This window comes from Hypomesus nipponensis, chromosome 3 (genome assembly GCF_054491055.1).
Source record: "Hypomesus nipponensis isolate SF chromosome 3, ASM5449105v1, whole genome shotgun sequence".
Lineage (NCBI taxonomy): Eukaryota > Metazoa > Chordata > Actinopteri > Osmeriformes > Osmeridae > Hypomesus > Hypomesus nipponensis.
The window spans coordinates 8,977,302-9,002,392 of NC_140363.1; the positions used below are offsets into that span (position 1 = coordinate 8,977,302).

Consider the following 25,091-nt stretch of genomic DNA (forward strand, 5'->3'; position numbering starts at 1 on the left):
CACATGCTTTAATCAGCAAATTCCTTTACTGTGCTGCCATCTCCCCCAAATCCCCCTCCGCCCCTCCCAACCCACCTTTCCCCTCCTCTTGTTCTCCTCGCGCACTCCGTTTCAGAACATAATGCAGAACTGACCATTCTGGAGAGGAGCAGTTCCTTAGGCCACCACCAAGGGGCGCTGCAGCTCTAGCGGAGTTGTGGAGGAACCCGGGTGAACCTATGAAGGAGGGCCTGCTCCAGCCATCGTCAGCTGCTCTGCTCCCTGCCCGCACCTACAAGTTACCCAGGGTCCCCATATCTGCTGAGCTGTCTGTTATGCTCCGCGCCACTGCAGCAACACCCCCAGCACCCTCCCTCTCCCCCTCCCACCTATCTCATCCCTCTGTTCTTCCTCTCTGTGGTTGTCTCTTCTCTCTCTGGAGAGGACGAGACCAGCAGGTCCGATACAGACACAGAAATCCCTCAAATTGTGTTTATCTTCATTTCTGGATGTGTCCATGCGGCTGTGACCCAGCAGCATCCATTCTCACACCTGGGAGGAGTTCTCTTCTTCCCAGAGTCTGTGTCTTATCTTCATAACACCTAGAGCTCCTGACCGGAAGTGAACGTGACCATTGAGAGGGTACAGAGGTTGGTGATGGAGGAGAGTAGCAGCCTATCTCTCTAACAATATTAGTATCTCATACAATATATTTTTAGCCTACCAGTGTGTGCGTGTGTGTGTGTGACCATCTCAACTGTATCTCCAGTTCCTGCTCTGGATTGATCGTCTATCGGTTATTACACTGTGTCCTTCCTAGGGATGGATCTGTGTTTGGTTCCCAAAGGTCGGAGGGGGACTGTAGTTCCAGGAATGGATTCTCAGGAGGGACGAGGGTTTACTGGAATACTAGTTTGTTTTCTCCCTTCTTCTCTGTCCTGCCCTCTCTCTCATTCTGTGTCTCTCTCTCTTTCTATCTCTGTCTGTCTGTCTGTCTGTCTGTCTCTCTCTCTCTCTCTCTCTCTCTCTCTCTCTCTCTCTCTCTCTGTCTCTCTCACACACACAAACACACACACACACACTCTTGTACAGACACACATTTTCACACATTTGCATGCACTCACAACCATACATGCATACACACATACACACACACAAAACCAGAGACGCCCTGCTATCCTGAGGAGATATGGTGGTCATTGAGACATAATGTATATGTCTTCATCTCTGGCCTTGGTTCAGTCATGCCTACATAAGCAGTGGGATCACATGCAGGGGGGGGGGGGGGGGGGTCAAAGCCCAGGGGTGCATCTCAAATGCTCAGCTCACTGGGTTCCTCTCCTCATCTCCTCTCCTTCAAATCCACACTTTTTCCACATGAGTGCAGATTACGCAGATTGGAGAAGGGGAGTTATTTATTTAGTTAGTTATTCATTTACTGAGATTTATTTTCAGGGAGATGATGGGGAGAGATACTGTCCAGCAGACTGAGTATGAGAAGCTGACAATTCTTTGAATGGCCCTTACAAGTCAGGATGTGGACAAAGCGGATGTGGACAAAGCTTCCATCATGTCAAGGTGGGAACTCCACATTTTGCCTGCTGTTGCAGCAAATCCGACACATAATTTTTCATACACAACTCTTAAGATCTATTTAGAGACGACAGATGACCTGTGGATCTCTGGAGAACGGATTAAACACAGCTCAGCGTAGGTGGTGTTTGGAGTCATGGAGGACAGCTGATGAGATGATGATGAGACCGCGTCTGCCCTACACCCACTATGGAGACTGAACCATCCTCAGAGGCTGGCCTCAAACCGGCCCCCAGCCTCAAACCTGCCTTCAGGTTAGCGGAGTTAGAAACCCTGTTGTAACTGAACATCTTGTTCAGTTTTAGTACAGAGCTGCCAGGGCAGTTTGTGCATGTCTTTGGGATTATTGGGCTCTATTAGCAGATAAGAGGGACTAGCAGTGGAATCACTAGAGATACGTTATGTAGGTTAAACATTAGGCGTCCCACAGTCAGTTTAATCACATTCAGAGATAAGTCGTGTGTTCCTCACATCTTTCCTAAGGTCCCTTTTCCAGCATTATGACTGCACTCAACTAAAGACACTTGTTTCATTCTGCTTGCTGGACTGCTCCCTCACTCTTTCACTACCTCTTACCTTTTCTTGGTATCTCTTCCTTGCAATGAATCTGTCTCATTATCCTCTTTCTCATTCTCCCCATTTGTATTCTGTCCTGTAATAAGTCATTCAAATTCCGCTGTTAGCACAGTGCATGTGCCGCACACTGTCCATATGCACCACACCCCCGCCCCCACCGCAACAAAAAACATTGTGTGTGTTTGTGGGGGGGGTGAGGGGGAAGGAGGGGAAAGGGGCAGGAGTGAAGGGAATGTGAACGTCTAGGAAAGGGGATTAAGGCCAGGCAGGAGCTGTCTCGAAGGATGCTGGGAAAAGTGGGTCAGGAGGACACGCCCTCGTGTCATCATCTCTCACTGGCCTCTGTTTGTTCAACCTGCTTGTCAGCAGGAAAAAAACGTGACTCTCTCTTTCTCTCATTCAGCATCTCTCTCTCTCAGCTATTCGCACACAAATGCAGCTTCTCATCCATTCACTTTTGCCCCTCATCCCCATCTGTCTGTTTATTCTTTGTCTGTTTGTTTATCTTTATTTTCCCCGGCCTGTATCTTCCTCCCCTTATCTCGCCACCCCCCACCCGGTGGCCCACTTGTGGATTAACAGATCAGACCTCTCACAATGACAGGTCCTCTAATCGCCCTCCCACCCCCTCCCGCCTCCACGCCTCAAACAGGTGTCACTGCAAATCGTCACAAAGTCCGTTCCCAAGGTGTTAGCCAAGCAAAAAGGAAAGTGTCCGGGACCGGTCTAATTAGTGGAGCCTAATTGAGGCTGATCAGTGCAGCACTGCTGACATCTGCCTCCGGAGGTCCGGTCTATTTAATGGGCGCTCCCACTAATCATCACACCTAGCTTCCTGTCCCTGTAATGAAGCTGGCCTAATAGAGCCGGGGATGAATGAGGCTGGAGGAGGAGATCGCATTGCCTTGCAGGAGGCAGCCACTTCATTGAGTTTCCGCATTCATTTTTTATTCATGTTTGTCCCTTTCTTTCTTTCTTCACTTTCCTTTTTTTCTTTCTCGGCTCCAACAGCATTTCCAGTTGACACCACTTCGATCTGTTTCTCCTCCTCTCTCCCCAGTGGCGTGGCCGTGTGTGTGCGTGTGTGTGTGTGCGCGCAGGACGACTGCATTGCAGCTAAAACAACAGGCAGCTCAGAACAGAGAAGGTGAGGCAGGGTCTAGTCGTGGATTGGCTGGTGGCTGTTTTGACAGAAGTCCGTGCGTTGGACAAGCGTCAAAGGTCAAGTGTTGACAGTTGTTGAGGCTCAGACGCACTACACTCTAAATACTGTCTGGCTCCCGTCAGAAGGGACCCGTCCTGGTTTGTAATGACACACCCATTTTTAACATGTATTGTTTGGCAGACGATTCTATCCAAGTGCCATGTTCAAACAGTCCATGTAGTAAGTGCAGAGGATGGTCCAGGAATAGATTGTGTGGTAGGAGGGCAAGAGGCTGGCCGGCTCTGAACGGGAGCCGGGGCTTCATCTGACAAGTCAGGAAGAGTTTGAGGAGTGCCAGGAGTTATCTGTCCTCCTCTCTGATCCTGTAAAAACAGACAGATAAAAGAGAGCCAGCTCAGACGATGTATTTACCCCTCAGCTAGGACTTTCAAAGCACAAAGGGAATTGTATATGGGTAGAGCACACCAGGGTGGACACCAGGAAGCCCAAGCAGACTGTGCACACACTGAAACCTTCTCACACTTGGGTTGTAGCTCTCACCTCCGCCAACCAACGACGCTAAGGACTGTTTGAACTAGGAGATAAACAAATGAACAAACTCATCACCAGGGAGAGTGAGGTCGTGCCCTGTCAGCATTCTCCTGACATCAGCCTGGTTTAACAAACCTGAATGTGTTCTCCACTCTGTTGTCTGTAGTGCTCCCCCCTCTGCCACCCCCCCCCCCCCAAACACACACACATTTTCCCTCCCTTACTGTGCTGTACACGCTCTCTCTTTTTCTCTCTGTTTTCCTCTGTCTCTCTCTCTCACACACACACCCCCCCCTCACGCACCCCCCCCCCTGCTGGAGCCCATAGTGGCAGGTGAGCCAATGTCATCCGAAGCCCTCTGTGCGTCAATGTGATAAATATAACAGTGACTTTGAGGCTTTACATTTAATCTAGGCGTCCTGCGCTCATATCCTCTGGTATATCACTGGATCAACAGACAGAGGCCACCAAGAGGAGTGTCCTTACAGGAGAGGCAAAAATAGACTTTGAACCACCATCCTAGATCCTGTCTACATGACCGATATTAGTTTTTGTCTGGTCGAACAGGATATTGACATTGCTGCTGACCAGCCAGAGACACGAACAGACGGTCTATATGGGTGAGTCTGGGTTGGCCTTGGTGGAGTTTTCAGTCAGGCATGTAGACAGACAGCGCCTGGCTTTGTCGCTCAGGGTCCTCGTGGGTCATGGGGTCTGCCTGTCAGATGGGATGACAGGTAATTAGTGACCTTTCAGGGGGCTCTGAGGGCAGGCCAGACCCACACACCATCACTCTGGAGCCTGAGAAGAGACTGACAGCTGATGGGCTTGAGGGTCAGATGGACGGTTCTGCTGTGGTTTCTTATATCTACAGTAACCCGGCAACAGGAAAGGGAGGGGCTGGAGAGCAGTGGCAGGTCATTAAATATCATGAATTCAGAATTTATTGCGAAAAAGCGCAGAGTCTGCCGCAAACTGTCATTAGTAGTGTTGGCGTAAGGCCCTGGGACATCTTTTGCTACATTTTAGAATATAAATGTCATTGATTTTCACAAAATAACTTCTGTTGTCACACTGTAGGTGCTCCTTGTTACCGTAAACACATGGCAGAAATCTCAAGCATCTTTCGAGTGGTTTAGTTGAGGAATCTCGGGTTTCACTGCCTCTATTCATAGAAGTGTGTGTGTGTGTGTTTCATTATCACTCAGCGCAGGCCAATAGAGAGCGTCACAGGATGCATGTAGGCCTGTGTTCTCTGTGGTAGGTACCAGGCTAAGCCCTGCTGTGCCCTGCCTTCACCTTCCACTGGCAGGGTCACAAAGGAGGCCAATCTAGCCCACGCTGTACTGTACAATCTGTAGGGGGGTTTTCAAGGCAACAAACTGTGAGCCATTTTAATTGGAGAGAGAGAGACCTTTTTTGACAACTCTTGGTTTGCTTTAGGGATTGTAACACTTATTATAAAGTGTGTCTATGCTGTAACCGCACACACAGCACTCGTTAACACACACTACTAATGTGATTCTCTGTTCCCCCTGCGAACATTTTGTGCCAGTGTTGAAGTTGAATTAATCGGCCAAATGTTTCGTATAGAGGTGCGGTAATTAGGCTTTGGGTTTAGTTTCGTAATGGTAGAGTAGAAATCCTTGAAGCTCGACCGTGCTGCACGCAGAAGCGCTCACTGGGCGGCTCAACTACCGACATCAAACGACTGGAAATGAAATACACCTATGTGTATCTAACATGAGCAAAAAGCCTTTAATTCTAGTTTGTTTTAATGTGGTTTGGAGTACACTTTGTAAATGATCTGGGTCCCTTGAAAGCGAAAGCTAATGAGTGTGGAGGAGGAAGTTTGTGCAGTCGCTCTGCCATTCCCTCTATGACTCAGCCCTCACTTAAACAGAGAGAGAGAGAGTAAGTCGGCCAGCTAGCGATAGTGTGCAGGTGGAATTGAGGGTCATAAAACAACGGGCGACACTGTAGCAGGTGGCACTGTGTGTGTGTGTGTGTGTGTGTGTGTGTGTGTGTGTGAGCATGCAATTGTGGGTGTGCGAGCGTGTGTGCACGCGCCCTTGTGCATGTGTGTATTTGACACACGGTCGTGACTGTGAAAAAGAATAGAGTGTGTGTCTGTCTTTGCGGCCAGACTTCAAAGGCAATGGGACTGGGAGAGGAGTCTATGAAAGAGACCAATTAGTCTGTGTGTGTGTGTCAGCCCCGGATGAGAACACGACCCACGTGAGGCTGCTCACTTCTTCCTATAGTCCCACTCTGTAGCCAAGTCATTTAGGACCAACCGAGGCAGTGTTAGCTACCATGCATAATGTACCATGGGCAATGCCATGGCTGAACCACAGTACCGTGACCAAAAAGCTTGTTGTTCTTTACTTAAGTATTTCGATAAAAGCTAGATCATTTATATTATATAGATATTAAACAAAATCACTGTTAAAACGCAAATTAGCTTGAAATCATTTTCTCCCTGGAAGACGTTGTGTGTTTAGCATATGTTCAGAGGGTGTGTACTGTATAGGGACTTGCTGAAGCTCCCCTGTGCCACCTGATGATGGTATGCTATCATTCATACAGAAAGCATTTGTGAATTTGAATATTGCATTGAATAATATTGCTCAATAACACAAGATACGGGTTTTCCGAGATGTGCCATGCTTCACCTGTGAAGCTCAGACGTGAATCCTGCCCCCCTCACTAGCCCTCCCTGAGGTTAGGGTTACAGAGATTACCTTTGAACCCTGACCCCTACTCTGCACCGACTCCACTGAGATATTGAATGCTCAGCATCACCTGATCAACCTCAGAGGGACCTTGGTGTGTGTGTGTGCTACACGTCAGCAGCTTTACACATGCTCATGCAGCAGAACATGCTAGCATGACATGGATGTGGCTTAAGTGATGCGTGTTGATTGGCTGGTGGGCTGGGCGTGTGCGTGGGGGATGCATGGATTGATTGATCATGAATAACCCAGTGACTGTGTCTAACCCTTGTCTTTGAAGTCGAGGCTTGCTTTCCTGCCTGGAAACTATGAAGGGGCTTTAGGATGCTGGATAATATTCTTCAGCCTCCAGCCTCCCATCACACTAATCACCTCTGTGTGTGGTGTGTGTGTGTGTGTGTGCGTGTATGTTTTCAGCCATCTTATACATGATATGTAATTACAGTAATAAGCCTTCCTCTCGTGTGGTAGTATGGCAATCCTTTGTGAATCCCCCCAACATACACTAACGCACACTTCTGTCCTCAACAGAGCGATATGGTTACACCGTCAATTCCTCTCCCTGCACATGAGGACAACATCCTTAATTCCGTTCCTGTTATATTCGCTCTACTCTGCTGACTATTTATAGATCATAAATGTTGTATGTCTTTAACACGTTTGTCTTGCCGTGTCCACAACATCTTTGTCTTGGCAGTGTCTCGAGCATCTTAGCCCTGCTGTGTGGCTCCCAGCAGATGAGGGTGTAAATCTTTGATAATGGACTATGTAGCCATGACCCTGACCTTGTCCAATCACCACCCTCTATCTGTTTCTGGCCTCTTAAACACGATAGCCTTTCTGTCTGCAGGATGTCCAGCTGGCACTTGGATAGGGTGGCCGTCAATCTCCCTTCTTACATCTCTCTCTTTCTCTCTCTCACCCATCTCATGCACACTTCTCTGCCTTATCTGTCTCTTTCTCTATCTTTCTATTCGTCTGATCCTTCCACTCCAATATCTTGTGTTCAATCTCTGGATTCGATCCGAGAGTACCGTTAGATGAAGGAGTTGCGGGTGGAGAGAACAAGAGAAAGACAAAAGGGGAGAGAGAAAGAGGGCCATTTATAACCTCTTCTTCCCGTCCTGCTCCTCTCCTCTTCCTTATTTCTCTCCTGCTATTCTACCTGCTTTCCCCTCCCCTGTCACACCTCCCAGTCCCTTGCCCTCTTCCCCTCTCTCTTCTCCCCCGTTCCGCTGCCAATATGTGTCAGTCTCTCCTGTGTCTCTATTAGAGTCACCCCGCCTCCCTCCCCCCTCCATACGTCCCTCCCCCCTCCCTACGTCCCTCCATCCCTCTTCTGCCCCCTGGAGTGGAGCGATACTGCTGATGCATCACCGCCTGAGATAATTTGTTTAAATGACAGATTAGGGGGCTAACTCGATTTGTGTACCCATACAGTATGTAGTGTCTGTTACCAATCTAATAAAGGCAACCTCCCCTTCTGCTCCCTGCCCACCCACCCACCCCCCCCCTCCCTTTTTTCTCCCCCCTTCCTTCCTCTCCCCACCACCACCACCCCCTGGTCTGAGCTGCGGCTTTCAGCTCTCCTCCTCCAGCAGGCCATCAGGGAAGAGGTAGAGAGAGAGAAAGACAGAGAGAGACAGAGAGAGACAGAGAGAGAGAGAGACAGAGAGAGAGAGAGAGACAGAGGGAGGGAGGGAGGGAGGGAGGGAGGGAGGGAGGGAGGGAGGGAGGGAGGGAGGGAGGGAGGGAGGGAGGGAGGGAGGGAGGGAGGGAGGGAGGGAGGGAGGGAGGGAGGGAGGGAGGGAGGGAGGGAGGGAGGGAGGGAGGGAGGGAGGGGGGTAGAAAGTGTATATTCTCTGGGGCATCTCTTCCCTGGGAGGCAGGAGCCAGTGAGGCTCCCAGATTAATTGAATGCCTGCGCTGGGAGGCCGCTGGGTTCGGCCCGGCGCTCATTGACTCATTGATCGGCGCGGAGGGGCTTCAGAAATATGCCTGCCGGCCACAACCAATCAATCAAACAATTAAGCCGCTCCTCGTCGCCGTCCGCGCTCCATTTAAGTCTAACCTCCCGGCCGCCTGCCGGCATGCACCCCTAAATTAATAGCATCTCATCTCACCGCAAAGCTACGCTGCCCCCCCCTTCCTACCTCCCTCCCCCCTCCCTACCTCTCTCCCCCCCCTCCCTCCCCCTCCCCAGATCCTGCCAGCTCCCTCCCCTGCTCGGAGCCTTGGAGCCCTGGGGAGGGGAGCCGCAGCCCCCCACACCCATTAAGACTCCTGGCTGGGTGAAAAAGGCCTTCCAGGACCCGTAGGAGAGGGGAGAGAGCGCAGGATTTTTCGAGCCGAGCCGTGTTTCGCCGTAATGCACGAGGGATAGATGGAGGGATGCGACAGAGGAGAGAAAAGGAGGAGTGTAGTCATCAGCACTGCGGTTTGGCCAGCGGCAAGTCTCTCTCTAACTCCTCCTCCTCCCTCCTCCTCCTGTTCCCCTCTGCCTCTGTGCCCCTCCTCCATCTCCTCCGCCCTCCTCTTCTGCTTTACCCACCTCCTCCCGCTCTTTTGCTCCCTTCCCAACCTCCCGCTCCTCGCCCTTTTGATTCCTCCTTCCCTTCCTCCCCATCATCCTCCTCTTCCTCCTCTCCTTCTCCTCTTCCTACGGCACACCTCATCAGAATTCTCTTCCCCCCCCATTCCTTTCCTCCTCTCCTTCCTCGTTTTCTTCCCGCTGGATTATTCCTCGTTTATGGCTCCGTGACTGGAATCTTTGCCGCCACTCGCCACCGGCCATATGGCATTATCAATTTTGCTCACCATGGCAGCCCGCTGTCACCTCGAGACTGGCGCCCTGGCATGCTGCCTGGCCGGGCATCTGTCAGACCAGAGCCAAGCAAGTCTGCCAGTCTCTCTGACCCTCTCTCTCTCAGTCTCTCTCTCTCTCTCTCTCTCTCTCTCTCTCTCTCTCAGTCTCTCGCTCTATGTCTCTTTCTCTCTGTCCATCTGTCTCTCTCTAATTCTGTCAGTCCTCTCTCTCTCTCTCTATCTCTCTCTCTCTGTATCTCTGTCAGTCTCTCTTTTTAGCCTCTGGCCATCTCTGTCTCACTCGCTTTCTCTCTGTACATTTCTCTCTCCGTCGCTGTCTGTCTCCCTCTCCCCCTCTGTCCCACCCTGAGCGTAGTGATGGTGGGGCGTGGACGAGCTGAGGAAAGAGTATGAGTCGTGATGTCTTCCTCATCGACCCGTCAGGGCCCTCCTCATTGGTCCTTGTGCTGCCCTTGGCTGTACCATCGCCATGATGACGGCCCAGAAAGATAAATCCAAAGTGTCGTTTTTTGGGGGGGGAGAATGTATCCTTAATCTTTCAAGATGTCCCGTTTTCTTGTTGACCTTGGTGATATGTGGCACCAATGCTGAGAGGGAATGTGCCCTGTCACAGATCATCATCACAGAGTCGTATGTGAGCTCACAGCAGACTGCTGCCTGGGTGGATTGCCAGATATTCTGTGTGTGTGTGAATGTGTGTGGTAAGTTGAGGTTCTGTGACCTCGCAGTGCTGCTAACTAGTTTTAAAGTTAGGTGTGTGAGTGTGTTTTCAGGGGTGGAGTGTTTATTAGAACATCGTATGTGTACGTTTCTCTGTCCGTTTCCCTATCTGAGAATGTGTGTGTGTGTGTGTGTGTGTGTGTGTGTGTCCTGCAGCAGCTGATCCAGGCTGGTGCTTGTGGTCAGAGTGCAGTGACAGCAACCATGAGTCAGTAAAGAGGAGGAGGAAGGAGGAGCACCAGAGGTAAGACAGGGTTTTCATCCTCCCAAGGCTGACCTCAGATCAGTCATCAGGCTGCAGGGCATGTCGGAGCCCCTCTCAGACCAGGCCCCAGCCGGCCGGCCCTGGGGAGCCCTGATCTCAGAGGAGCCCCTGTCACCTGCAGCTGCATGACTGTGTCAGTGCTGGGGGGGGTCGCTCACCCTGGTTGGCTCCCCCAGCAGACTGCACTGGGGCTCCACTTGACTTGAGGAGTTAGAAGTCATATGTGAGTTAAGTGGACATAAGCACCCTTTACACACACTGTAGATGGAGGGTTGAAGCTTCAAGACGAGAAGAATGGACAAGCGCGTTAAAGCTTGCAATAAACCACCTGTTTTTGTTGACCGTTCTCCTGCCCCTCGACGACAAGCATGTCTGTGTGACCGAGCGTGGCCCTTCTGATTCACCTTGGGTTGTTCACAATTTATATATTGGAGGACATCGATAGGCCCAAATATCCTCTCATGTGACCGGTGAATGAGTATGAGAAACAGCCACCCGTTGGACGTGCTGCTTCCAGCTCGTCATGTCCTCCTTTGAAATGTTAATGTATTCCGGTTATCTCGGCTCTGCTGGCGTCCACAGGAAGATGACTGGATATGCCCACAACAAAGCAGGAAAAATAAATTGGCTGCTTACCTCCAGCAAACAGGAATACATGATAAAAGCGTAAAGCGCTGCCCACCTTATATCTGTCTCTCTCTGTGTGTGTGTGGCACACGTGCGTGGGGACATAGGGAGGGGGCAGGGGGCAGGGGTCGGGGTTGCTGTTAGTAGTGTGCTCCCCTTCACTTGGCAAGCCCATTAGCCCTCAGTATGTGTGTGTAAGACGGAGAGAGAGAAAAAGAGCAATCGAGAGGGAGGGATTAGCTGCTTGATGACTTATGACAATGTTCCCCTCACTAGCAATGCTGGCCCCAGAGAGTGCACGATGACGCTTAAAAAGGTATAACAATTTCGGGATCCTAGAAGCAGACCTCGGTCTGCGGCAACCTCAGCTCCAGTGTTCCCCCCACCCCCCCCACCTGAGCAGCTTACTGTGTGCTAGTCCCACAACAGCATCACATGTTTATTAGGTTCCGAGCATCCGCTGTGTGACTCTTTATAGGGCTCATCTCGTTAAAAGCAGCTGGAAGAGGGCGATGTTCTGTGGTAGACAAGGCTCGGCTGCGTCCTCTATCGCTCCTGCATCCTCCGCAGTGAGAGAGGTGGCTGCTGGCGCTTCTCATTCACTGGCACAAACACTAATTAGTGGCGGAGAACGACTGTTTAATTACTTCTGACAATGTTGTATCTAACAAGGAACGCCTGGCGTCTCCTCCCCTCCTCCTCCCCCCTCACCCCCTGATTTCTGCAGTAGAGGACTCGGATAAGTAGCTGGGTGTGTGAGGGAGGGGTTGAGCTGCCCCCCCCCCCCCCCATACACATTTCCAATATGGTAATTAAGGATTTGGCTGAGTTAGTACACAAGACTGATACAGGAATACATGTAATGCCCTAAAGGGCACGATTGTGCTCACTTGAAAGAGACAATCAATATTTGACCTCATGATAATCAAACACAGATCAATACCTGACCTTGATATTATCATTTAACACTTGAATTGAGGGTTGAAGTGGGTGGGAGAGGGGAGATTTTTGTTTGCGATGAGGGTGGGAGGCAAAGGTCATGGTCACATAAGTGCTTCCAGCTAGAAGGAACACACACTCTATACAGTGTAAGACCCCCCTCCCACACACACACACACACCTCCTCCACATGGCAGCTGAGATACGAAAGCCACTTTTTCAGATGACAACTTCAGTTTAGAAAACTGTCAGGATTCTGTTCCCAGTTTAATTAATGCAAATGGTAAAATCCCAGTCAACTGTACAGTCACTGCTGTGATTCTGGTTCTGGTCTCCCGAGACCACCAAGGCCCCCTCACCCCCCTGCACCCCCTCCACCCCCTGCACTGCCTGTCTCAGTCCTAGGGGCTTTCACACTAATGAAGGAAGGACTTCCACATCACAATTTTCGAGGGTACTGGGCCTGGGGTACCTTTACAACAGCTGAGATGATGTTTGTGTGCTTTCCAAGGATCCTGGTTTCCAGGACGTTGTTTTTGTTGTTCAGAAATCTTAAGAAATGAATTTGTTCGACTCCTGATATGTGTGAGTTTTCACATTTTCGCCAATGTTCAGCACGGTGAATTCAGAAGAGGATTTTGAGGTATCATTTAAATTCCGTTGTCAATGAAGTAGACAGTACAGTGTTGCTGCTGAAATGTAGTCAGTGCTTAAAGCTAGAGTGAAAACTGCTCCATTGGAAGGTGAAAAGGATCAAAGCCATGTCTCCTAAGACGAAATACAAAAAAACTAAACCAGTGTTCAACTTCGCCTCGTGTTGGCAAACTCTTTCTCTGCTAAAATGTAAGAAATATGAGAGGGGGATTATGACTATGACTGAAGTGAGCACACTCGCTTGCGTATCTTGCAAGCCCTCCCTGAGGTGTATAGTTTCTGTATTGTGGAACCTTCTGGGGGATCGCGGCGCTCCACAGTTAGAGGAATTTCTTGTCTGTCTTGACGCTGTGAAGCGAGAGAGGATTCATTTTCTTTATTGGAGGATTTAGGGTCATTAAAACAGATTTGGAGCTGTTCATTTCCTATCCTGATAGACAAGCTAGCATTGCCAGTGGACAAGGGTGAGGAGAAGAAAGGCTGCAGAAAAGCTGAGTAATGGGGTACAAAATGTAGAAAAGGAGGGCAGATACATGAGAAAAAAAAGAAAGCCGTTATTAGTGAATGTACGATGACAGTTCCTGTCTTTGCTTCTTCCCAGATCTCTTCTGTAATCCTGACTGGTTCAGCCCTGTTGCAGGCAGTCAGCCAGCCAGCCAGTCATCCAGCCAGCTAGTCAGCTAGCCAGTCAGTCAGCTAGTTAGCCAGTCAGTCAGTCAGCAAGTTAGCCAATCAGCCATTTAACCAGTCAGCCTGTTAGCCAGCCTGGAGGAGGGAGAGAGGAGGAGAGGAACATCACAGAGGCTCCTAGTCTGCCAGAGGATGACCTTCACCAGTCCCACCCTGACCATTAGAGAACGAGGGAGAGAGAACAAGAGAGAGAGGGAGAGAGAGAGAAAACGGGGAGAGAGAGAACAAGAGAGAGAGAGAGGCAGAGACAGTAAGGTGTACACAGTAGGAAAAGGGTGTTGGCCGGCCTGACTAAAAGCACATGCGTAAGGCAGGTTGGTGCCAGCAGGAGATAGTCATTAAGAACACGTTGCGCTCGCACAAACACTTTACATACTACACACTGACGACACACACTTTATTTCCCCCGTCTCTTAACCACCCCCCCACACACACACACACACACACACACACGCAGCGTAAACATAACACCCACATGGATGCTTCCTGTGAAGGGGCAGGGGCCACCAGTCCGCCCTGAGGTGATGAATGTGATGTGTTCTATGAGACTGGTGGCCATGCATCACCTCTGATGGAGACCTTGAGCTGCTCACTGGCCTGTTTAGCTCTGACACACACGTGCACACACAGTCACACACACACACACACACACAGACAAACACAGTCACACACACACAGACAAACACAGTCACACACACGCACATACAAACAAATGCACACAAACACAAACAAAGAAACACACAAATACAAACATAAACTCGCACATACAAATGCGCGCACATAAAGATGCACACACACACACAAAAGCGCACGTGCACGCAACACATTCACACACGCCGTGTCCACGCACACTCACATTGTGTGATGGATAGACCACACAACGGTGTCCTATATCCATTTAATCCTGTCCGCAGGTGAGTTGAAGTGAAAGACTCCATGGCGTTAAGGAGCATGGATTGATCTGACGGAGGCCGAGGGCACAAGCTAATGGACTGGAGAGAGAGAGGGAGAGAAAGAGAGGAAGAAACACACTGGATGCACTTTGTGGCGACATCCTCACATTAAAAGAACACCAGTAGATGTTCCCTTTATGAAAGCAGTCGTTCTTCTCCATGTCCCACGGCCTCCTGTCAGCCCACACAGACCAGCAGCATGAAGGGACATGCACTCTAGTCCTCCTCTCCAACAGTACAGGATTTGAAAAGTGAAGACGTGTTGGAGGGGCACCACCACACAACACTTCTTCACTTTTCAGATCCCCACAATGTGAAGGTCAATATGCATGTTGTACCCTAAGGCACCATTGACCATAACCATAGATACTGTATATATATATATATACATATATATATATGGAAATGTATGTATTTGGTATGTATAAATAGAAAGAGAGAGAGACAGAAAGAGAGAAAGAAGAGAAAGGTGAACAATATAGTTGTGTCTTCTTAAAATGGAGCACATCTGTGTTATGTAGCCCTGCTTGTGCAGTCGGCTAATTAAGCTGCTCCTTAAGAGGATCCGTGGGATCCTTGGGGCTTCATTGCTGTGGGCTGGTCTCTCCTGTTAGTTTCACCCAGACTGTAGGTGAGAGGCTTGGGCGGGGGAGGAGGAGGGGGGGGGGGGTAAGCTCTTGTTCCTCATCATTCTCTTGTCAGCTTAGGACTGCCTAACCCTGCACAAGGACAAACACACCGCTCCGCCTTGGCAACCGTTGCCAGGTACCATTCCCTCCATCCAGCCGTCTGGTCAATGTGCATGTATGTGTGTGAGTGTGTGTTTGTGTGGGTGTGTGTGTTTTGCTTGTGCAGGCCAGACGGCAAGGGTCAATTAAACAGAGACAGGCTCCCCTATCAGTGGTGTGTAATTCATTTTACTCAATGATGCCCTCCTATGTCTCTCCTGTACACACATCTACTGTCCTCATCCATCCACCTCTGCCACACACAAACACACACACACATGGTAAACAATACATACACATACAAACACACCTAGATACACAAATAACAAGAACTTGGATGCTGTAGGTATTTCCAGTGTGTGTGCGTGCGTGTGTGTGTGGTTGACCTTGGTTATCAACCTTTACTGCCACACAGACTTAAAGAGCTTTGGTGTCTCTGAGTAGAGTATCATTGTAAAAGCGCTCACACCGGGTATCTGAGACTTGGCGTGTGTGTGTCTGTGTATATGTGTGTGTGTGTGTGTGTGTTTATGTGTGGGTATGTTTCAGGGGGGCTGATTTTTTTTTGGCATGTGTGTGCCTGTGTGTGTATGTGTGTTTTTCCCCTCTTTGTTCCTCCTCTCATCCTCTCAGTGAGATGTGCTGGCCGGAGAGCTGCAGGGAGCTACTTATCAGAGCGGAACCAGCAGCTTCATTCTGGGTTGAAGGGGGATCAGTCCTCTGCCTGGAGCCTCAGCCTCCTCTCCAGTGCTCCTTCCCTCCATCCCTCCTTCCCTCCATCCCTCCTTCCCTTCATCCCTCCATCCCTCCTTCCCTCCACTCCTCCACTCATCCATCCCCACATCCTCCTCTCCTTAATGTTCAGGCTGTTACAGGACAGCACACACACAGACAGAGAGAGAGAGAGATGGAGGGGGAGAGGGGATACTGTTCTGGTTGTAGAGCCTAATTAGGATATTTTGTGTTGGTTAACAGAGCATCGTTGACAGGGAAGCGTTTGTTTGCAGCCAGCCGTCCTGGCAGCCGAGGAGGAGCAGCAAGCAGCTCGACACAGCAGCAGAGGAGAAGCACGACCTCGGCTGTGAACGAGTCCTCCCGGAAACAAGTTCCACTTCCTCCAGCCTCTCTTCTTCTGATGTAGCGAGGAAGGAGAGAGACAGAGAGAGGAAGACGGGAAGGGAAGTGAGGACACAGCCTGTTGCTCCAGGTCGGATGTGTTCCTGTAGTGCTCAACGTGTCTGAGCTAAATGTATCAAACTCGGTGGAAATTCATCCGTGAAAGAATGCCTCAGGAGAAAACTGGAAAACCCAGTACGTGAAGATTTTTTTCCAAGTTGCGTACGCTAAAGATTCACACGTTTGTCTTCATAGATTTTAATATACTTGTGATTGTGCGGAAATGAACATGCCGACATATTCCATACCTTACATAGTTGCTGACACGCCCATGATTAGCCAGGTTTCCAAATCCATGTCTCAGTGAACTCATTCTGAACAAGTGATTCTTGTGAAGTGAAATGACTAAGGCAACCCCCCCAAAAAAGATTTTGAAATTGATGTATTGATTAACATTCTTATTTTTTCTGAGTCAGAGGAGTGTGTCTTTGATGCCCCTAGTAGTGGGGGTCACAAATAAAGTCAAGCAGCTTAATGGATAGAAATAATTCCAGCGATGAAAGTAAGGTGCTGAGGTGTGCACCGTTGTTGATGATATATAAATGACACGACGCAACTTCAAACCCAATATGAGCGTGGTTCAATGAATTGATCAAACATTGGAAACAATTCACTGGTGGCCAGAAGTAACGCAGCTTCATTCACACTCTAAAAACACATAAACAAAGGTTAGTCATATTTATAAATCAATTATACAGCAACAAATGACTATTGTAGAATGAGTAGATTGGAATTATGCATCAGATTTCTATGTTTTGGCCACAGGGTCACCATGTCACACTGACTCAAGAAATGACATACACATGGTGTACAAACTGGGCAGAGGTACGCAGATTCTTAAAAAAAAATACATCGGGAGCTGTGTAGAAACATGCATGTTTTGTAATTGTTTGCGTACGTGCCATCCTACATTTGACCCCTGGTGTTTGACATGTGAGGCTGTCCAGTAGATTTAAGCGGGACGACTCAAGGTGGATGTGAGTATCTCCAACCAGAGCTGGATTAGCACAGACACATTTTACACACACACATTAGCAACATCTGTCACACATAAACGTACTGTACTTAACGTGCACACACGCGCACGCACACACACACACACACACACTGTTTTCTCTTACACATGCATGCATGTACAGCACAAAACACACATTTTGCTTTCTGAATAAGAGATTACACACTTATGCAGTCAGCACATTGCATCTACTGTACTTTTAGACAGTATGAGGCCACTCAACCTGCACAGTATAGAAGGACACACACACACACACCTACACACTCACACATGTACACACAGCTGGCAGGTTGACATACCCATAAAGCAATGGGGAATAAGCTTAGTGACAACCATGTCCAGGCAATGCCACGCTAACAAGGCTTAATTACTCCCCAACACACACCCTGGCAGATTGGAGCCCCTGTCACGATTACTGTAACTCAGCAAAGCCTTTTGAAGTGTCTCCCCAGGAGCCACGCCTGCCCCACCCCACCCCCCTCCATCCCTGTCACCTCCCCTCCACCCTCTCCACCCCACCCCCCTCCATCCCTGTCACCTCCTCTCCACCCCACCCCCCTCCATCCCTGTCACCTCCCCTCCACCCTCTCCACCCCACCCCCCTCCATCCCTGTCACCTCCCCTCCACCCTCTCCACCCCACCCCCCTCCATCCCTGTCACCTCCCCTCCACCCTCTCCACCCCACCCCCCTCCATCCCTGTCACCTCCCCTCCACCCTCTCCACCCCACCCCCCTCCATCCCTGTCACCTCCCCTCCACCCTCTCCACCCCACCCCCCTCCATCCCTGTCACCTCCCCTCCACCCTCTCCACCCCACCCCCCTCCATCCCTGTCACCTCTCTGCCTCTCTCCACTCCTGCTGAGTCATGTGTCGCCGCACTCTTCTTACCAATCTACAGCCCACACACACACACACACACCCACACACACACACACACCATGACTGGATAGAGCCCACAGCGATGGCTAGTCCCGGATGGTTTTGTCTCTAAAAAGGTCCTGGATCCTAACAGACCAGAATGTTCCGAGGGTCTGACTAGACCAGAGGGGAGTGGTTTCTGTCCGTGGGTCACCGTCCTGAGCCTGCCACACCGTGGGCGTCATGTGACCCAACAGGCTGGGTCAGTCATGGACGGCCTCAATGTAAACACACGAGGGGAGCTGAGTGCTACGCTATTTGTCAGTGGTGATGATTCATCAGTCTAGCTGTGATTGGATTGTTTTGGAAGTCACTCCAAAGTCACACTTTGCGATGTTAATACCTCTGGGTTGGGAAGGAAAGGAGAGAACTGACTGTTGATGGGTTTTTCTCTGCACGTGTCACCGTAAAACTGAAATCACTGGCATCCCTAATTCTCTGAAGACAGACAGTCCTGGGCTTTAAGCCCTCCAGCAGCTCACTGGGAGAGGTGGGGGCATGCGGTAGACTCCAGCTTCCACACTCCTCTTTGAGGGCCTAACCTTCTGCCTCAGAAACTTCCCTGTGTCAGTGTGGCCTTTGTGGTCACTGTGGATGTTGGTGTCAGTGTCTATTTGTGTACAGCATGTATTTGCTTATATATGTGCGGGTTTGTGTGTGTGGGGGAATATATTTGTGTAGGTCTTCATGTGTGTGTGTGTGCCTGCGGGCGTGTGTGTGCACGCATGTGCGTGTACACCCTCACATGTGATGACGACGAGGGGGGGGATTCTTGGACCCTGTCCACCACTTGCTCGAAAACTGCTGGCTGTGCATTCATGTAAAAGATATTGATTTATCCGCTCTTCGTTTCTCCCTCGATCGATACTTGTCCAGGACAATGTATGTGAACACACAGCTGAGAACACAAGAGCGAGGCCCCTGATGTCTCTCTTCTGTGTTTCAGCCCCAAAACAGGAGTCATCCTCACCACCGCAGCTCTGTGGAGTCATCCTCACCACCGCAGCTCTGTGGAGTCATCCTCACCACCGCAGCTCTGTGGAGTCATCCTCACCACCGCAGCTCTGTGGAGTCATCCTCACCACCGCAGCTCTGTGGAATCATCCTCACCACCGCAGCTCTTCGGAGGTGTGAACTTGCAGATGGAGCGTCAGCGTCATCTCACGACTGACAGGACACGGTGATGGAGCGAACGTTCCGAGGGAACTTCTTCTAATTACACCATTCGCGCAAATTCCAAGCACCTATTTCGGAACGCCCTGAATGACGGCTAGTTTTATTGCATTGTTATTGCTGCTCGTAAAGCAGCCCAACTTTTTAATTAACAATTTCATTAACGTTAAGATGGCCTGCCTCCCTCACTAATAGCAGACATCCTGCGGTGCCCCACCAATATATTCAGCTATGTGATTTCATTACCTCGTGCCCTGTTAAATATTCATTGAATACCGATGAGATTCTTACAGGCAAAGTAATTAACTGTGTGTTGCTATATGGATCTGGACAGTAATCTCAAGTCTGGGTGGCATGGATGTCTGACTGACAGCTGTCTTCCTCCCCACGTCATGGACTCATATAAACCTGCCATATGTACAGGACAGTACTGAGCTTAGCGAGGTTTGTTTGTGTGTGTGCGCTATTCCTCAAATGCGTGACAGGGAGGATTAGAATGGATTAAAGTATGTTTGTTGGTATAGATGATGATTATTAAACATGTCGCATGTAGCGCGTGGTGAGCTGACATGACATGGGAGCGTCCGCATGTTGCAGTGTGATCCAGTGGAACAGCTGTTGGGGGGAGTCTCCACATTCTGGGACTAAGCCTGGCAGGAGGGACTAGGGCCTTGCGTTTGGTCATCACACCGCTCACACACGGCTCACAGCTAGTCTCCAGACAGGACAGGTGTGTGTGTGTGTGTGTGTGTGTGTGCGTCACTGTGTGTGTGCGCAAGGGAATCAGGACCGTGCGTGTGTGTGTGTGCTTTGCGGTGTGTGTGTGACAGGTCTTTTGAGTGAGCGATTGTATGCGTGAGTCAGCGTGTGCTACAGAAGGTGTGTGTGGTGTTCTGACCACAGCATTTACATCATGTCTCATCCCTCCGCAGTCATCGAAACCTCATCTCACATCAAGGGCACAGTGACGCACAGTTCAGTGGGATTGTGGGTGTGTGTGTGGATGCCTATGTGCACCTTCACCGGTATTTAGAGCAGCTACTGTCCTTGAAACGCAGACAGATGCCTGGTGCTCCCCGAGCAGCGAGCTCCAGGACCAGCGCGGGGCTGCGAGATCGCATCCCTCCAGAGATGCTGTGCTACGCTACGTGGGCTTGCCTCCACGAGGAACTGGCCTTGTATCGTTATCCACATCTAAGAGGCTGTCACGTTGGGCCTGCCGTAGCTACAGTAAAGAGCTCCATGAGACCAACGTTAAGTGGCTCGGGCTCGACGAGACGGCTTTCGTATGACAGATGCTTGAGCCACTTTTTTTATTTTATTTTTTTCCCATCATGCATTAGCCATGCCGGCGGGGACGTGGGGGAAGTAGCGGCTAATAGCAACTCAGCATGACGGGGGCCTAGTTCTGCACACACGCACACACACACACACACTCAGCAGGATGAGGTCTAACTCGGGTGTTCAATAATTAAACCCAGGAGAGACGATCTGATTTCGAAGCGTCACTATAATGACCACATATTTACAGCGAGCCAGCACTATCCCCCCTTTTATGGTATGCGCACAATTGATTTACTTGATATATGCGATATATGCGTCTTTGATATATGACAAAAAAAAGAAAGATTTACTTTGGCGCACACTCTGTCATACAGGTTAATGCTCCTTTGGTTGGAATATGATTGTGCTCACCGGCAATGTCTACGAGCCAAGCCAAGGGGGTTACCGCTGCGTTGAGATCTTACCAGGATCATTATCACTACAGCGGCCTCTGCCTCTCTCCCAGACATGTGGGCTGTTTGCTGGGCAGGGTGAGCGTGAGACCCTGGGTGGGTATCAGGAGAGAGGCAGATAGGACTGGAGGGTGTTTTCGAGAGCCTGATGGCAGGGCAATATACGCATGGGCGTTCAGCGCGGCAGAAGGATCATCTCGGTGGACATACTGGATATTTTCATGCATGCACGCATGCACAAAGCCCCTTATACTGTATATGGACATAAGCTTGTACATTCAGGTGCACTGTGACAGGGTTTGAAAGACATGTATAGAAACACAAAGAGCCTCCCCCCATCCTTCAAACCCCGCCTCCTCGCTCCGTGCTAAGGCCTCAATGTCAAAAAAGACACGTGCACGTGCAAACGGACATGCTCTAACACACACACATGCCATCGCGGGTCCACAAACCCAGCAGGACAACACCCCTTCTTCCAGCTCTTCATCACTTATTCACCGACGCAGCACACTGCGGCCGGCACATCCTCCACAAGCTACCGAGCAAACACCTTCTTCTCAGCAGTCCCCCCCCCCCCACACACACACACACCCACCTACAAAGCTCTTTCCTCTGCCCCTCTCCCTCAAACAGACGGCCGTTTAGACCAGATGGCGGCCATTTTGTTTCGGTAACCTGATTCAATGGTCCGTCCGATAGTGCTGAATAGCGAGGGGGTGAAGGCGGGGGGGATCTGCAACCAGAGGCACACGTGGACATCTGATCTGTCTCCGGTCCATGTCTGATGGACATATGGAGAAGGTTCCGGATTAGAAAGAGAGAGAGAGAGAATCCTCTGAAGGTTAGAGAGTCCTCAGAGGTCATTTCTCAGGCTGCAGTCGAGTTGTCAAGTCGTCCAACGCTTAGCGCTACAGAACGAGGTGGACATCCGTCTGTGCAACAAACCAGTCCTCAACAGTGTACTGTCACCTGTCATCTCCTCCTTGGGATGAACTCGCATTTTTGACTGAAGGCCTGTTCATGGGTTGATTGGGGTTCTTATGGCCACAAGAGACCTTTGAAAAGCACTAATTGGCCTTTCAGTCCAGCTGAATGTCAGTCACTGGCCTGCAGAGGCAGCGTTCTCAAGTTCTGCTGTTATGTAGACATGAGAAACCTATTTAGTCCACAGAGAGATAGATAGAGAGGGAGGGAGGGAGGGAGGGAGGGAGGGAGGGAGGGAGGGAGGGAGGGAGGGAGGGAGGGAGGGAGGGAGGGAGGGAGGGAGGGAGGGAGGGAGGGAGGGAGGGAGGGAGGGAGGGAGGGAGGGAGGGAGGGAGGGAGGGAGGGAGGGAGGGAGGGAGGGAGGGAGGGAGGGAGGGAGAGTTCTCATGGGATGTTAGCTTTGTACTGAGGATAACTGTCTATGACTGCCGATGTCATATTGAGTTCACTCGCTACTGTACTGTATTATGCACTGTCCTGCATCGTGTGTGTGTGTGTGGTCTTATGACGGCGTGACAAAACAGATAAGTCCTTCCTGCATTGAGAACCATTCAGCCCATCTTTCTTCCTTCCTATTTACTTTTAATGAGGGTCTATTTCACCTCTGCTTCTCGTCACAAATCAATTTCTTCCTCAATGAAGTCATTACTGATGCCCATAATGGTGTGTAAAGTATGTTAGTGTGTGTACTGTGATGTATGTAAGTGTGTGCACGTGCATGTGGGTATTTCTGTGAGTGCTATGTTTGTGTTTGTTCTTACTGTATGTGTGTATGTCTGTGTGTGTACTGTTGGTTTGCACGTGTGCTTGCTTGTGTGTGTGTGTGCTGTACAGAATGTGTATGTATATATTTGCGAATGTGTGTGTGTGTGTGGGTTTGTGTGTTTGGCCGCCCAAGGTGGTAAAACTTCTTGTGTTTGAAAGGAACGGCAGCATCATTAACATCAGACTGGGGTAGCGGGTGCGAGGCCGAGGCGTCTTCACGGCCCATTGCAGCTCACAGTGGTGTGATGGGGAGGCAGAAGAGGAAGGGTGTCAAGGTTGAGCATTTCTTTGTATTTGTTTGTTGTTGCTGTGGCCCGCTTTGCCGAATGCATTTTTAATGGTCCTTGAATCGTGAAGTAGGACAATGCCAGCATTGGAATGGTACGAATTAAAGAGGTTTAATTATGCTCGCCATGGCAACACCGTTACAGTAGGAGACGTGAAACATTGTTTTGAGAGTTCCTGACAGGTCATGTGTAAACATTGGAGGAAAGGAGCTTTTTATAGAAGATGAATTCATGAAGAATTGAAGAAATGCATTGAGCTATATGATGTTAAACAAATAAATTAATCAAGAAATGAATTCTTAAATAGTAGAAGAAATGTTTTCTTTATCAAGCCAAAACACCAGAAATAGGCCAGACCAGACCTAACCAGACTAAACCGTATCAGAACTGATCGAATCAGACCAGACTAAACTGTACCAGAGCAGACCAGGGCAGACCCAACCAGATTAGACCCTACCAGAGTAAACCAGACCAGACTAAACTGTACCAGAGCAGACCAGGGCAGACCCAACCAGATTAGACCCTACCAGAGTAAACCAGACCAGACCAGGGAGCAGGGGGATTCAGCATTGGCTCCAGAGTAACAGTATACAGGCCATGCATGAACTGCCTTTGAGAACAGGGAAGAGTAATGACCAGACCAAGCCTTTACTATTGCCCACTCCATAGTGGTGGAGTGTGTCATATATCACAAGGGTGTAACCTAATGAAAATGTGAAAGACCGCAACAGGTAAAACATGGAATGAAAATGCTGCAAGGCTTCATATTTTCGGAGCTTGGTTTGAACTTGGGTCTCCTTTAGTAACAGGAGATAACAGTATCCAGTCAAATCCTTCTGGAAATGTCGAGTTAGTGAGGAAAGAGCTCTCACAAGTCCACTTCCTCATCCATGTCACACGACAGCAACCTGGGTGGTAAGAAACAGCGATGGTCAACTCAACTATTTAGTTCAGTTCTGTTTACTTTCAGGTGGTAAGAATGTTATACTCAGACTCTGTTTCTAGTGCTTCTGTTTCTGCCTGATTCTGTTGTATATCTGTTTCTGGTAAGATGTAAAACCTGCAACATGTTTGCCTTATCATTTGTTTCCTGAATTGGCAATGTTATTAAATATAATATATTTCATAATTCTTTATGTTTTTGGTCCCTTCTCTTTGCAACATCGAGTTGTCTCGCAACAGAGAAAGAAGGGTCCTAGGCACTCCCATTCTGCGGTGTTTCTCCTTCTGCGCTCAGCAGTTCTGGATGGTGTTTTTACTGCTGTCGTGCATAACCACTTATTGTACCACTGTGCTGCGATGAGGTTATTGCACTGCAGTTGTATCTTTTGTTGATCATGCCTTAATGAGCTGTCTACTCTAATGGGAATGTTATTGTTGCACTGTCGTATTCTTTTTTTGTTTGCCCTGCCTGGTAGCTGAGAAGGGGTTGCTTTGCGATGTGGCTGGTAAATACAGACCGTTCCTTGACTCTGAACGATTTCAGCATACTTGTGTTAATATTATAACACTTTACCTTCTCCCACCAGATCCAAGGGCGTAGTTTTGGTTGTCACGATGTAAAAAAAACTACAGTCGTCAGTGTCAGATAACGTCATGACAACGCTGCTTTAATACTTGGAGGTCTAGAGAGAGCAATGACTCTTTTGAAGAAAGTCACAACGAAGTTTACGGACCAGCGGATTTCTGGGAAGCATCGAGCCGGGGATGAGTCACAGAGTGAGGGAGGGATATTCCTCACACACAGAGGACCCGTGGCAGCTGGTACATTTCCCCCCCCCCCCCCCCCCCCGACACACACAAACACACGCCTCTCAGGGCCAAATGCAGAACCCTCGGCTAGGGCTCAACTCTCCTTGGCCTGGGTGAATTTCCTCCGCCCTCCCATGTTCTCCACCCCCCCCCACACAGACACACAACCTGTCCTCTCATCCTGGACCTTGATTCATTCCTGCAGGAGTGAGGAGTTTCATTAGCGGGGGGGGGGGGCGGGGGGGGGGGGGTGACAGCGTGGCATCCAGGACTGATGGAAACTTTGTCACCCAGTTTACCAC

General features: G+C 49.7%; 1 protein-coding gene across 4 annotated transcripts in view; it reads left to right on the top strand.

The window, feature by feature from the left end:
- Positions 1-19,813, top strand: part of stxbp6 (syntaxin binding protein 6 (amisyn)) — a 78,025-nt gene extending 58,212 nt beyond the window's left edge. For 2 of the 4 annotated variants that reach the window (XM_084675336.1, XM_084675335.1), the window contains exon 7: positions 19,039-19,813. In XM_084675336.1, the coding sequence (XP_084531462.1) occupies positions 19,039-19,263 (225 nt within the window). In that variant the 3' untranslated portion in view covers positions 19,264-19,813. The remainder of the gene's footprint in view (positions 1-19,038) is intronic. The other 2 variants (XM_084675334.1, XM_084675337.1) reach the window with 2 other exon arrangements.
- The last annotated feature ends 5,278 nt before the right edge of the window (positions 19,814-25,091 follow it).